At 48.6% G+C, this 15,240-nt stretch overlaps 1 protein-coding gene across 1 annotated transcript; it reads left to right on the top strand.

Annotated features, from left to right (window-relative positions):
• The first annotated feature begins 1,101 nt into the window (after positions 1–1,101).
• On the top strand, positions 1,102–13,339 carry LOC104027790 (ectonucleoside triphosphate diphosphohydrolase 2-like). Its single transcript, XM_075716232.1, has 9 exons — positions 1,102–1,215; positions 3,451–3,568; positions 5,245–5,395; positions 6,171–6,330; positions 8,326–8,553; positions 9,670–9,942; positions 10,829–10,923; positions 11,942–12,077; positions 13,109–13,339. Exons 1-9 carry the CDS (start codon positions 1,102–1,104, stop codon positions 13,337–13,339), a joined length of 1,506 nt encoding a protein of 501 aa, XP_075572347.1.
• The last annotated feature ends 1,901 nt before the right edge of the window (positions 13,340–15,240 follow it).

The raw sequence follows: 15,240 nt of genomic DNA, 5'->3' as shown, positions 1-15,240 counted from the left end.
TGCAGGAAGATGAGGGAATTCTGGCACTTTGCTTAAAACAACTCTAAGATGGAGAGATGCATCTCCAAATACCCCTGCAAGACCAAGAAAGTGTCATTCCTTTAGTTCTGCAGACAGAGGCCTGGCTTGCCAATAAATGGTCCAGCTCACACAAACCAAAACGTTTCTTTAAAGGAGTTGCACTTTTATTCCTAGACCAAATCACCATGAAACATATGGGGACAGCCTGAAAGAAGCACCTCTCCTGGGTCTGACTAACAGATTTTTCTTCAGAAATTCTGGTTTCGGGGATGTATCTTTGTGGCACCGGAAAGGAGAAAGTGGGCGCGTGTTTTGTAAAGTCTGGGGGTTGATTATCTTTCATGGGGACACTGTTGGGAAGGGGCGTACAGTCACCTACACTGACTCTGGCCTTCTGGGGGCAAAAGACCCAAGGAGCCCTCGCCACCTCCCCCCACAGCAAAGACCAAACCAGCCAGAGTCTCCTGCGGGTGGAAACCCAAACACGCAGATGTTTTCCTGTCCCAGCTGCTGCCTGAGAGTGAATGAGGAGGCAGGGGCAGTCTGAAGGAACTGGGCAGAGTGCCCATGCTCTGCCCCAACCCGATGGACGCGTGCTTGCGGGGAAGCACCCCAGGTCCACCCTGGAGCCCTCAGATATAAAGTAAACCCAGCAATAAGGAGTTTCCCCATTTCTAATTTTGGCACCTAGCACTGCCAGGCACCGAATACCAAACAGATGAGTTTTGCCTGCTTTCTGCTTATTACACAGCTCAGTTAACCTCACATTTCTGTTTACCTCAACCCCAATGCCTGGGGCAGTTTCAGGGTTGCACCAATGCCTTTGAAAATCTAGCACTGGAACGGGCATGAAGCTGTCGTTTTATTTATTGCGTAGAGCGATGGAAGGGGGAACTGCCTGATGCACTGCAGTTTAGCCCACGTGCTCCTTGTGATCCCTGTGGCTTGGGGCTGGGCTAAAGTCAGAGCCTGGCCCCAGCCCCACCCTTCTCCTCTTTTTAAAGGTTGTAAAAAGCAGCTGCTGTCAGTTTGCTGCTCCGCTGCTTCCTCTTTTGACTTTGCGACAGGAGAAAGCGCTTCATGTCTTGGCGTGAACTCCTTCCCCCCTGGCTGGTGATCGCAGCGGGACTGACAGGCATCGTGCTCCTTTGCATCTCCACTAAAGATGTACCCATCACCCCTCTTAGGACCAAGGTAAGGGTGTCCACCTGCCTGAGGGGCAGCCAAGCCAGGGGTCAAGTGGGGGAGTAAGCAGAGGACCTTCTCCTTGTCTGTGGGGCTGCTTCTTAAGGAGAACCTGCCTGTTTCCTTGTGCAAGCCACGCATTTAAACTAAAACCTGGTGTGTTTTGTTGCTTTTTACATTCATTGCACTACTGACTTAGTTACAAGCCCTTAACAGAAAAAACAAAAAATTGAGGAGGAGACTAGAACAAGACTGCAAGGATGGGTTTGCATCCTTCAACATGCTGTAGCTTTTCAAACCAAAACCAAGCCAAACCCTTTGGCTGGTCAGGGAAATGCAGGCTGGATATCATCCAGCAGAGATGCTCACCACAGGCCAAGGAGAGGCAGCCCCTGTCAGGAGCTACCCCAGAGCAGCAAGGGACCAGCGGTGTCAGTGGAGGGAAATACCTAGGTCCCTCTTGAAAGTCAGTAGGAACTTGGCTCTGAACTGCTGCCTCTGTGTTTAAAAAAAAAAAAAAATTATCTTCCATGCCTCTTCCTCTTCTGTCCTCTCTCGATTTTAACCGAAGAGCCAACCTGCTCTACACAGTAGGGTCAGATCTGCCCAGTGACTGGGGGGTTAATGCCCATCCGCCCTGCCTCTTGATGCACTGCTGCTGTGGTGAGATCAGTGGCACGCTATGGTTTACTCAAACAGAATTAGGTTAACCTGCACGTTTAGAGATACTACCCCTCCTCTATGCTCCTCTCAGAAACCAAATGGGATTAAAAAAACCCTTATTGCTCCATGCTCTGCCTAGCAAGCACTCTGCCCTTCCCTGGTGTTGAGCTGGGGCAGAAACATGGTGATCCTTTCTCTCTTGTGCTCCCAGCAGCAGCCTCTTATTTTGTGAAGGAGGAAAAAATCCGGGTTCCTCCACCAATACCATTTGTTTCTTCCTCTTCCATGGCAGCCAACATGCCCCTGCAAGAAACATGAGCTGTCACTTGTGTGGGAGGATGCCAGCAGGCTGGGACAGGGAGCTCCATCCTCCTTCCGTGTTTCTGCCTCAGCTCCAGTCCCACCAGCTCCTGGCCCAGGCACTGTGTCTGATGCAGCTGGGAGCTCCCAGGAATGCAGCAGGCAGCCAGCTGCGCTCAGAGGCTGCAGCCAGGCTCTGTCTTGTGCTAAAACCCTTCTGACAGTGTTAACATCAACCTCTCAGGAGGTTTTTCCTCCCACTCAGTCACAGCTACAACTATTTCTGTGCAAGATACAGCTTAGACCATGCACTATCACATACCTCCCAGATCTCACGAGTTTCTTTCATCTGTGTAGGAGATGTCCCAGTTTGGGGTCATGTAACAGTGGGGAGAGGAGGAGACCCTAGACTAGCACTGGGGCTATTTTGAGTGTGGAGACATCCAAAACAGCCACAGAGCAGTGGCCTCTCATTTCCTAACCTCACATATGAGGTGCAGCTCAGCAAGGCTTGGTCAGCAGCAAATAGACCAGATGCTGGGCTGCAAAGAGACTAAGAAAGCCCTCGGCCTCCCTGCTAGGCAATAGGAGAACTGTCAGTGAACAAGATGTTGAGAAATCTCATGTTCACTGCTGCTGTTTCTGCCAAGACATTATCTCAGTCTCCTCAGGACTGCTGTGCTGGACAGTGTATGTGCTGGTTGGTCCCAGCGCGCTGCAGCTCTCACAGGTCTGGCACGCATCAGGGCAAACCCAGCCTGTGTCACACCATCTGCAGCAGGGCATCAAACAGATGTGGGAGTTGCGGGTTCCTCAGAAGCAGGAATAAGCCACAGCCCTCCAATTCCTGCACAAAACCCTTGTCTCTTTAGCAAACCAATCCAGCAGCAGTTTGAGTCCCAGAATCAGCCAAGAGCCTGTATAGTGCCATCTCCTACTACTTGAGGACCTGTTTCTCCTGAGGTCCAGATGCTTCAGCTCTCAGTGGAAGCCTTCTGCCTGATTTCAGGAACAACTACAGAGCATGCCACTGTGGGTCTGATGTATTTCTGGGTGTTTCTCTACTCCTGCTGCTCCTCATGTATATTCAGAAATGCAGATGGTTCGCTGCAAATCCACATCATCTTCTGGCTTTACCCTTTCTTTGAATGTAAAAAGCTAACTCAAATACTGCAGGCCTATGGGGTACCCAGAATACCTACATAATGCTGAGTAACCCTACAATAACAGAGCAGCATGCATTCAGTGGTGTTTATCTAGAACGTTTCTGGGGTTTTCTAGTATGCCATTGTTCTGGATGCTGACCCATCCCGCACCATCCTGTTCATCTACCAGTGGACCACCATCCAGGCACAAAAGACTGGGGTGATCAGGGAATGCAGTTCCTGTCCCGTACAAGGTAAGGTGCCCGATTCATGCTCGGTGGTCTGTGGGACTGGCATGGGATGGATGGAAACCTAGAGATCTGTGCATGGACCATTGCTGCAATTTCCTTGGCTGCTGTATCATCTAGCTGTACACTGAAATAGTGGTGACAGTGAAGCACAGGCTGCTTATTTTCAGCAGGGTTCTTCTCGACATGGGCAGATTTAGCCAAACATAGCTGTACATCAGAGCACTCAGCAGCAGCAGGTGACAATTTTTTTAGCCTGCTGCAGGCAGGGAAGCACACAGAGGGGCTGGGGCTGGTCCTGATGTCCACGTGGATCAGTGGCAGAGACAAGGTTGCTGAGCTTCTCACCCAGACGAGACAGTGAACAACAACAGACAAATCTGGCTGCAGGGTGACTCCTGGTATCTTCTGCCTTCTCCTGACTGTACTCTGGGCAGTAAGTGGTGTAGCTCCAGGACAACAGAGATGCGAAGACTCCAAACCCCTATGCGAGGTTTGACAGCACAAGCATATGTTCAGTTTGGTTTTAGGTGTCATGTTTTGAAGAATGTTGAGGTCTTTCCCACTCATTTGAATCAGTTTGGCCCTGTCAAAGCCAGCTGAAAGGGTTTCATGCATTAATGCTTGGGGTTTTCCTTGCCTACTTCTCAGTCTTGCTTTGATGTTGAAGCCCAATTATAGCAGGATGCTGGAAAACACTGAACTCTCAGTAGCAGCATTGTGTGGGAGGGCAGCTGCACAACAAGCAGGGAAGGGGGCTTGTGCCCTTGCAGACTGTAAGCAATACAAACTACATACAGAAGATGCAATAAGGGCTCCCTGAAACCTTGTATGCATCCCTTGACTGCTGCCATGTTCACTGGCTGGGTTAAAAGCAGCGACTGTAGCTCAGTGCAGCAGTTTGTCAGCAGCAGCAGCAAGAGATCCAGGCAGATCTCTCACCCAGATGTGAGTAGTAGTCCTCTGCATGGCAGTGTGGTCACAGTCTTTGAGTGGCCGTAGGCAACCTGCAGCTCAGCCCTGTGAAGGGCCCAGGAGAGCAAAGCACGTGGTGGGGGAGTCATGCAACCAGGAAGATGAGTGGGCCAGAGGATGGAGAAGTGAGGCTCTTTCTGGGTAGTAGCTCAAAACCAGCATTTAAGACCCCATTGAATCTTGCTGGAAGGATGAGTCAAAGCTTGCACACAGCTTCCCTCCACGCAGCACCAGCTTCCTCTAGAGCAGAGGTGTCTTGCTTGGAGGCGCAGGGCTCAGAAGCCACCTCCGCCAACACAAGAGGAAGTGGCTGGAGGAGAGAGCTGACACATCAACTTCAGTTCTATCTGCATGGCAGTGTGTCCTTTTGCTTATCTTTTATAGTGGCTAAAGCCACATTTCTTCCTCTATGGGCTGAGACAGCCTCAGCTGTTGCACCAGTCTTGTGTCTGGTATGTGGTCATTTATGGGATGTCTCAGCAGCAGAGCTAGGGTTCTCTTTTTGCAATTTGGGATTTACGTGCATGTGCTGTTTTGCTCCCCGTACCATATTTTAGCAGGGTGGCTACCTGGAGGAACTCCTTTGTTCTACCTGTGGCAGGTCCTGTCTTTAACCATGCCCTAGGACAGCAACCTCTTGGGTAGCAGCTCTCACACTTCTCCCACATCTTTCCTTAGAAAATTTCATTCTTTCCCCTGATCCTCAGGTCTGGGAGTCTCCAACTACTCAGATTCTCCTGAGAAAGTAGGGAAGAGCTTGGAGCATTGTTTGAACTGGGCCCAGAATGAGATCCCGGCAGAGCAGCACAGCCAAACCCCCCTCTACTTGGGAGCAACCGCCAGCATGAGGCAGCTGAAGTGAGTGCATGTTGCAAACCCACACCCAGACATCAGAACACGTCATGCGGATCATTCTGTAAATGCATCTCACCTTGTCTGCTCTGCAGTGTGTTTCAACCCTAATCTGCTAGTCAGGTAAACCTTCTCCAGGTCCCCACACACTCAAGGGGAGTACGGCACGGCTGTGTCTCCATACTGTCCCCCCAAACAGCCATGAGGATGACAGTCTTGCTACTGCTACCAGTCTGTGTAAAGTCTCCTTCACAATTAGGGCTTCACAATTAGTGCTTGGAAAAAACATCTGTCAGTCTGGAAGCTGAAATGTTTTCAGTTTATGTGAAAACCCATGTGGGCTTGCAGGGGTGCTTCTTGTCAGCAGGTTGGGAGCAGTGGTGGGAAGATCCACCTTATCATACACATTTTTGTGGACCCTATTCTCAGTCACCTCATTACTGGGACCTTTAACTCCTTTTAGACACTTTGGAAAAGTAAGATCTGGAGGGGGCTGGGTCAGTGGGGCAAGGCCACAGGATCCCTCAGTGGCAGAGGGTGCTGAACTCCTAAATTCTTGAATGGTGGCACAACTGCTCAAATCATCCCTCTGCTGTTCTTTCCCCCAGTGCCATGTGAGGGGAGAGGGAAGTAGCAGCAGGAGTGGGATTGTCATTGTGTCCCTGTGTTACTATCCAAAGTGGGGAGCGCAGCAGAAACCCTGCAGCTGTGCCCCAACTGCAGGCTACTCCTGGCAGGGTCCTGTAACAACAAATGTGCCTTCTTTTTCTTTTCTGTTTAGCCTCACCAGTTCCACCTTCTCTGACGGTCTCCTTGCAGCCCTGACTGTGGCCCTGAAGTCATCCCCCTTTAACTTTCAGAGGGCACAAATCCTGTCCAGTCAAGACAAGGAAGCATTCAATTGGGTTGCTGTTAATTATGTCCTGGAGAACTTCTTCAAGGTAAAGGACAATCCTGCGTGGGGAGTACAGAACTGGGCTGAGCAACTCCCATTAACAAACAGCCACAGAGACGTGTGGAGGGATTGATAAAGCCCTGTACTTTAAACAGTGCTTAAGCACAACTTCCACTGTCTTTTAGAGAAGGCAGGTTATATCCAACACCAGCTGGCTGGGGGACATAATGTGAGATGGTTAAAACTAGGCTGAAGGACCCAACCTCTAATGTAGCCTTTCATGGACACGTTCATGCAGTTGGACTAACAGATGCGAGGCTTTCTGGACAGCACATCCAAGATTCTCACACAGATAACCTTACATAGCCTGGCCCTGGGGTGTCAACAAAAACTTCACTGCCCTGAGTCCCTGCAGCTGTAGCTCAGCACCACTGTCAAACAGGCATTGCTGCTATGTCCGTGGGGTGCTGTGGGATTGCCACTGGAGTCCAACTGTCCCATGGGACATCCTGTGGATGGTGGACAGAGAAGCAGAGTCTTCTGCTGCCAGAGCAAAAGCCCATCAAATATCTGCTCATTGAGACACTAGCAAGAGTATAGCTGGATGTCCCCAGCATAGGGGCCAGGTCTGTATTCAGAAGGCACTTGCTAAACAAAAAGAATACATTTAAGTTTCCTTGCTCTGTCCATGGGTTCTCAAGCTAAAGGGTCCCAAAAAGAACTCAAAGGGCAAGAGAAAGTTGGGTTAGACTGAGTTATTCCACATCAGGGAAGTGAAAGGCAGTTCTGATAGCCAGCAGCAAGCATGCACTGGTTAGGGATTTGCTAGCCCTGCTGGCAGCAACACAGCCTCCCCTGGCCAGGGACAGTGCTTACACCCATGTTGGCTGAACATGAGCCAGCAGTGTGCCCAGGTGGCCAAGGCGGCCAACAGCATCCTGGCTTGTATCAGGAATGGTGTGGCCAGCAGGAGCAGGGAGGCGATTGTGCCCCTGTACTCGGCGCTGGTGAGGCCCCACCTGGAATACTGTGTCCAGTTTTGGGCCCCTCACTAGAACAAGGACATTGAGGTGGTGGAGCGTGTCCAGAGAAGGGCAACGAAGCTGGTGAAGGGTCCGTAGCACAGGTCTTATGAGGAGAGGCTGAGGAAACTGGGGTTGTTTAGCCTGGAGAAGAGGAGGCTGAGGGGAGACCTTATTGCTCTCTACAACTCCCTGAAAGGAGGCTGTAGTGAGGTGGGTGTTGGTCTCTTCTCCCATGTAGTTAGTGATAGGATGAGAGGAAATGGACTCAAGCTGTGCCAGGGGAGGTTTAGGTTGGAAATTAGGAAAAATTTCTTTACGGAAAGGGTGGTCAAGCACTGGAACAGGCTGCCCAGAGAGGTGGTGGAGTCACCATCCCTGGAAGTGTTCAAGAAACAGGTAGATGTGGCACTTCGGGACATGGTTTAGTCTAGTCTACCCTTGATTGGTTTAGTGTGGACTTGGTAGTGTAGGTTAATGGTTGGACTGGATGTTCTTAAAGGTCTTTTCCAACCTAAACGATTCTATGATTCTATGTAAACTTTCCTGCCTGTACTGCTAACTTCAGCATTGCCAAAATCAGTTCTGCAAGACTACAGGAGATGAAACCACAGGGTTCTTCTGACAGAAGGGTCACTTTAGCATCAAGGCAGCACTTGAAGCCCATATCTGTCCACCTGGAAACCTCCTTCCCCCCCCCCCCCCCCCCCCCCATCCTCTCTCCCCTGCTCCTATCTGCTGAGACCAGTGCCTTGAACAGCCATCCAGAGTGGTGAGCCCTGTTTGCTCTTGCTGGCTGTGGGGAGCTCTCTGCGCAGATGACAGTGCTTATACAATGGCTTCTCTGTTCCCTACAAAGCCACCAGTTCAGCATCCTTAAGTCCTGTGGGCAAAAAGAAAAGTTGGGCTGTACTGTAGCAGAAAGCTGCTTTCTCTCTCTGTGCAATAATGCTCACATCTGACCACGAGCCAGATGTAGAAGTCTTAAGAACTGACCTCTCTGGTTCTTTTTGGGTCAGTACGACTGGCGAGGACAGTTGGTCCTCTCTGGGAAGGAGATGGCAGGAGTCCTGTCCGTGGGAGGAACTTCAGCACAGCTCACTTCCAAGATGGAAGAAGGGAACCAGGCACCAAAAGAGGGAGTGAGGCTGCAGCTGTATGGACAGATGCACAACGTGTACACTCATCACTGCCCCTGCCTCGGCACAGACCAGCTCCGCAGCAGGCTGCTCTCTATGCTCATTCAAGTGAGTATCTTCCAGAAGGGCATTTGCAAGGTTCCTGGATACAATATCAACCCTCTGCACTGAATGACAGATGTATAAGGCATAGCTGCTAATGGGCAAAAAGTCAATAACTATCTTTAATAGAAGGCATTTACATATATCTAAAAAAGTCCAGTGCTTTTGTCAAACATACTCTCTATGCCCAAATCAATGCCCTCCAAGCAGACACACAGGCACCCCATTCTAGAGTTTCCTACTTGCAGGCTCTGTTTGGCTCCTTACTTAATACACATGGAGTTGCTCTCCAGAGGTGCTAAGATCACCTTCAGGATGGAGCAAGGCAAAGACTTCCCTTGGCTCCTCTGAACTACTCCTCCATCCTAGGACAGCCTAAACAACAGCTCCCGGGAACCAACTGGGACCTTTCAATTTGATATACTTCTGCCCTTTGCTGACTTTAACCCTGAAGCAGTCTTTAAAAGAGCAATATTTCCTCTTAAAAACATACAGGTGTTTTGGTTCTTCCAAACTTTATTTCACTTGAGGGGGGATGTGGCAGGGTCTGATGCAAAGTCAGGAATCAGTCTCCACTAAAACTGAATTTCTCAGAAATAAACTACTCACTGCCCATCCACTTGCTTCCCTATAAACCAGACCTCCCCATATATTTGAGACCCAAATGTCCCACATGGAGACACACTTCCCCCAGTTATATTGGGGAACTCCTAGAGATGAGAAACACTGATTTTCTTGAGGGGTTGATCCATTTAGAATGCAAACTAGAACAGCCTCTTTCTTGCAACTAGAAAGAGTACAGAATTCATTGAAATTTTATTTCTGGCCTGAGGGAGAGCAGAGGTAGGGCTGAGACTCCTCAGCCTCCAACAGCATGTCCAGTCATTGCAGCTTGCCCTGAATTCTGCAGGAGCTGGGAACCTGCTGCATCTGTCTGGGCCTTGCAGTTGACTAGCTGAGGTAAGTTTTGGCAAACCTTTTGAAGCCTGCCTGCTCGATTACAACATTGTGGTGCCAGAGGAAACTGTTCTTCACTGTGTTATATTTTGTCTTCCTGTGTGAAGCCCTGGGACGCCAACCTCCTCTCTTGCTGCCTCTGTCCTTGTTTTATTCTTTCTCTAGGATCAGAGAAGTGCTAAAACTGTGTCTAATCCCTGCTGGCCCCTCACCTACTCCCGGGAAGTGGAGTGGCAATTGGTGCATGCTGGGCCTTGTGCTGCCAGTAATGATACATCAGACATACCTGGTCCCAAGGAGGTCTTCAACATCACTGGCTCTAGCAATCCCACCGCCTGCATGAGACTTGTGCAAAGCCTGCTCAACTCTTCCACTTCCTGCAGCTTCTTCAAGCATTCCCTCAGCAGTGTTTTCAAGCCCGTCCGGACCAGGTTTCTGGTGGGTTCTTATTTATACTGGGGTAGGCAACTGGTATGGAGAACCCATGAAACGGGACCAGTTCAGTCCTTAATAAATACAGTGGGAACAGCCATGCTGTGCCCTCTGCTAGCCAAGAGGGCCAGTGCTCTGGCTAATGCTGCATACACAGTGCTAATAACGTACACATGCACTCCTGCCCTCTCCCCCTCATTGGCAAAAGCTATTCAAACATGGACCACAGCTTCCTACCAATGACTGCGGTAGGGATTTCTTCATCCATGTCTCAGCAATGTCAGCTTGTGAGACAGACTTTGGGGTTCCAAAAAGCCATAAAGGAGCTCACGTGAGCCAGCAAGGATAGGGCAGACAGGAGTTGTGTGCTGAGCAGGTCTTCCCACACCAAGTATGTAGTGAAGCTGAAGATCCTCTGCCACTCCCTCAGCAAACATCTGGGCATGCTCCACCACAAGCATGCTTACATCTGAGACCCTGAATCAAGTGTCCAAAGTCATTGGGTTGTTAAGCCAGGACCAGCTCAAGATCCTAGGACAAACTGAGTGCATTTCAGAGGGAGGAATTACAGAAATCTCCCCAGATTCCTGCTCCTGAGAGCCTCCCACAGACATGGTGCCAAGGAGCACAAGGCCCTGCCTACTTATCCAGGCAGGGCCAGAAAGGCTGCTGTATGCAAACTAGAAACAGTCCTGTTTCCATCTCCAGACAGTAGCAGATCTGCTTGTCTTCCTTGCACCCATTGGAGGCCCTGTAACCACCAAAACAAGCACACAGAAGGGGCACCCTGGCAATGCACCCCACAGATACTGCCACTTACTTTCCTATGGGCACTGTATGCAAGGATGCAGAGCGCAGTCCAACCTGATGATTATTTCTACTGCTGTTGTAGGTGATTTCTGAGGCCATGGACTCCATGAGAGAAACTGTATCCTCTCCTGACTTGGGTCAGGCAGTCAACAGGCCTTGTGGGATGTCTGTCAAAGAGGTAACTGTGGAATAACTTAGTGTGAACAGAGAGTGGAAAATAAGGAACAGTCTGCTGTAAAAAGCCCATGTGGGTCAGACTGACAGAGCCATAAGTTACTGTCTCCCTCAGGGAAAAACTGAGATTTGCCTAGGTGGTTTTTGTGTGTTTTTTGGTTTTGTGTGGAGGTTTTTTTGTTTCATTTGGTTTGTTTGTTGTTTTTTTTTTTACTTTGAGGAAACAAGCTCCACTTATTTTCCTTCCTCTGAAATCCCAGCTGCTGCTGGTAACACCTGGGCTTAATTAAATGAAAAACCACAAGTACCTTTTACTGTGCATTAAGGAGTAAACAGGAAGGCTGTCTACTCACTCCTGTCCATCACCTTGGTCTTCCTGTTATCCTCCTCTCCTTAAGTGCAAGGAATACATCCGCTCAGACTCCAGGGACTTTCCCTTTTCACCAGGGCCCATGGAGACCAAGCCAGCGGGAATTCGTACATTCTTTCCCTTAGTTGGTGGCTTATGAGGTCACCGTCATCTGCACCCACACTGACCGAGCATCCACAGTAACATTCAAATTGGACAAATTTCTACAGGACTTGCTAATGGGGTAGCAAAGCCCATAAGTAGTTCCCTAAGGTTTTCTCTTCTGGATAGAAGAGAAAGATCTTGTTAGTGCTCCTATTGAGAGAAAGGCTGCAGCATTAGCGCAACCTAATTAGAGAGCAGAGAATCATACCAAGCAGTTCACCTGCAAGGCAACTGTAGGAGACCTGGCTGCCAGTCCTGGTGCTCTTGGAACTGCCTGGTCTTTAATAAGATGGGAACAAAGCCACTAAGAGATGACACTGGTTCCTACACTACAGCCCAGTGGGTGCAGGAAACATGGTTTCAGCCTGCACAGGACATAAATCCCTTCTCCAGTCCCATAGTTGGTCCCAGAGCAGCAAAGGAGAGGTTATAGCAGGCCTGAAATTCAGCGACTGAATATTTACTATTTTTATTTTTTTCCCCCATCTTCTTTTGGAAATGACACCTGCTGGTCAAGAACTCCCAAACAAGCCTGGATACACTTGCTGATTACTGCATTGTGTCTGCCTTCATCTTTCATCTCAGTACAAAGGGATACACATTTGACTTTGATAGGTCTGTTTGGACCGCATTCCAGAAGAAGGTCAGTTACCTACAGTGTGGTATTTCCAATTACAAGGGAGGGTTGGTTTCAGTAAAGCCAGCCTGTCCCCACTCCTACAAGCCCTAATCAGCTACGTTTCTCCAGCAAGACACTTTTGCAAAATAAATTCACCATTGTGATAAGCAAGAAAACCAGTGTCAGAGAGCTAGATATTACACTTGTCCCACTGAAAAACACATGGGCCAAAACCTCATCTGGAGCAATACCATCTTTAAGAGTCTATGCCCAATAGGGAAGGAAGTATGGCTTGGTCACCACTTAATGCTAAGGAAAAACTGCTGATAATATTTCCTGAGCCAAAAGATGCTGCCCTACCTCTTTGCAATCACCTTTATACTAGTGAGGGTTTGTAACTGGCTTATAAAGTCTGAAATTGCTTCAGGATCTGGAGCCCCTGAGGAAAGGAGGATTTGATTCAAGCCCTTCCCTTCACAAAATAAGGAAAGCCTATTCCCAGACGTCTTCTCAACTCACCAGCAAAGGCATGGTCCCACTGAGCAGGGCCACATCAGTAGTAGCAGCTCAGTCAGCCATGTGGTGATCATCAGACTAAGGCAAGGTAAAGAGGTAGGTCCATCCAGGGAGCCCAGCCTGGAAAGCCAGAGACAAGCTACCTACAACATAGCTCTGAGGTTCAGTCAGACAGCAGGACCAGAGACAGAAGTACAATGTAGACTTGAGGTCCACCTGGGAAAACCAGTCAGTAAGCAGGAGAAGGAACAGCACACACCTACAGCATAGCTCCAGAAAGAGGTGGCTGCCCAGGCCAGAGCCTAAATGGAGCTCCCAGACCCATGGGCAGAGGGGGTGCGTGGAAGCCCCAGATGAGGCTCGGCAGGGCAATTAAGGCTTATTAGTGCACTGGGAGTGGGAGAGCTCCTCATTTCAAGCCTAATCCTTGGATCAGTCTCAAATAAAGTATATGAGGTCTTGGGCCTGTGCACAGGAACACAGCTGTGGTCCCGATTGTCTCCTTCTCTTCTGACCTCTCCTCCTTTTTATTTCAATAGATGGGTGATACATCATCTGGCTGGACTCTTGGGTACCTGCTGAGTCTGACGAACACCATCCCCCAGGACAGCCCGGGCTTCCTCAAGGGGATTGAACCACGGGTCTGGTCTTTGCTCCTTATCCTCTTTGTTGTGCTGCTCACTGGCTCTTTCATGCGCATCTCATACCGAGTAATGGTCAAGGAAAACAGCTTCAGTAACAGGAACAGCAGTGTTTTTGATGACAACTGACAGTTATTCTGGGACTCAATACTCTTGCCAGAGGGCAGTTAACATGGTACATACAGAAATAGGTGTAAGTCAGTGGAGGATACAAGTGATTTTCCTGCAGGACTCCCAGAGCCTCAGTGCCTTAGTTCAACTTGCTAGCACTTGCACTACTGTACTTTGAGACAACGGATCCTGCTCTGCAGGAAGCCTGTGATTCCCGGTGGATGGCAAGCTATTCATTCTCCAAATGAGAGCAGCCTGCACAGATCTTGCTTGGGCTGCAGCTGAGATTACTCGTGTCAACCCAATGAAATGATGCCTCTGAGCAGGCAGGCCCTGAGCTATTGTAAAGTTAATATCGAATAATCCTGTCTAATCAGGAGAGGTGGCATCTGAAGAGGAGCTCTGTCCTCTTCTGTGTCCACAAGAGAGACGATACCTGCTGTATCGCCACTAGTGAAGACTGCAACAGCATTAAAATATAATCAGAATATAGCAGCCAACTTGCTTCCATGTTCTAGGGAACAAGCAGGTATTTTCTGCCTGCTACTACTGATGTGTCTGTTCTTCCACCTCAGTGACAGTATCCATGCATCCCTTCCAGTGAATGCTCCTGCTGACCAAGAATCCTTCAAAAGCAATGGGTTTTGGTCTTGGTCTCTACAAAATGTGCAGAGCTTCAAAGGAGAAACAAAAGGCACAGACAAGCAGCTGAGTTCCTGTCTCTCAGCTGAGTCATGGCAATGCAGGGTTAAAATTGCCAATTTAAACTCTTTAACCAGGACTTAAATTAACACATTTCATTTCACATCTACTAAAATCGGGTGTGTGCTGTGCTGAAGTCCACCAGTTCATTCATTTGCACTGAACTGCTTGTCTCGCTGAGTCTGAAAATGAAGTATCATATCTAATATTGTCCTTTAGAGAAGAGCAGACCCAGGAACAGAAGCTTTCCTAATTGTCAGTCCAATGACTTTCATATTAGACTGTGACCAGAGTTACTTTATAATCCAATACTCAGGATCCGTCTGGGACTTGGTAGTCATTCCAGCTCCTCTGGTCTGGTCTGTTCTGCTTGTCTAAAAGATGAGGTGCTGTACAAATTCCCCATGTTATGGTGAAGAAAAGGCACGGATTCAGACTAACACTCTCCTTTGACTAAGGCATTTAGAGTTCACTTCTTGGATTGCTTTAGAGACTTAAACACACAGGCTGTTAAAAGCCTAAGGGACAAGTGTCTCCTAGTCATTTCAGACCACTTTAAACAGAAATTTAAATGCTCACAGATGCAGTGATGTGCCTTGCAGGATTTTTAAAGCTACCATGGCACCCAAATCCTTTCAAATCTGATTATTAATCCCTTGTGCTCCCAACTCCTATATAGGACATCCCCCTCCCCCATAATATTGGGTTATTCATAAATTTTCAGGCCAATTAATGAAGGTTTGGAACCTGTCGGTCAAGTTTGGAGGGGTGTGGAAACAGATTTAAACAAGCTTCATATTCATTTCTTTGAGTTGCACATTAGATATTTTTAATTATATCATGTTATTAAAGATGTTTTAATAGACTGTCTGTGTTATTCTTGGCAAGAGATCAAAGTGGGGGTTTTATTGTGAATACAGAGTGTTTCAATGAGGAGGATGGGGGATGCTGATTTTGCCTCTGTTTACTCAGGAGCTGTTCTGCTGTGTACTTTCGGGGTACACAATGAGAACCCCTGAAGGCACTTTCTTCCCAGTGGCAGGCAGGCAGAATATGACTTCAGATAACCTGGCTGCTGGTATTTAGTTGATGAGAGACATGTCTACATCTTTGATGTGTTCTTTGCTCAAACCATCTGAAGAAGGCAGGAGGGATTCAGGCAAACCTGCACAGAAAACAAAAAAGAGGTTATCAGGGAGTCAGTGATATTGGGGAAA

The sequence above is a fragment of the Pelecanus crispus genome, chromosome 9, assembly GCF_030463565.1.
Source record: "Pelecanus crispus isolate bPelCri1 chromosome 9, bPelCri1.pri, whole genome shotgun sequence".
Lineage (NCBI taxonomy): Eukaryota > Metazoa > Chordata > Aves > Pelecaniformes > Pelecanidae > Pelecanus > Pelecanus crispus.
This window is presented reverse-complemented; position numbering and strand designations above follow the sequence as displayed.

Bases quoted from the DNA above. Each gene is read 5' to 3' on its own strand.
- LOC104027790 (XM_075716232.1), top strand. From the start codon at position 1,102: ATGTCTTGGCGTGAACTCCTTCCCCCCTGGCTGGTGATCGCAGCGGGA. The intron at 8,554-9,669 runs GTGAGTATCTTC...TTCTTTCTCTAG, and splicing joins TGCTCTCTATGCTCATTCAA to GATCAGAGAAGTGCTAAAAC. The intron at 9,943-10,828 runs GTGGGTTCTTAT...CTGCTGTTGTAG, and splicing joins CCGTCCGGACCAGGTTTCTG to GTGATTTCTGAGGCCATGGA.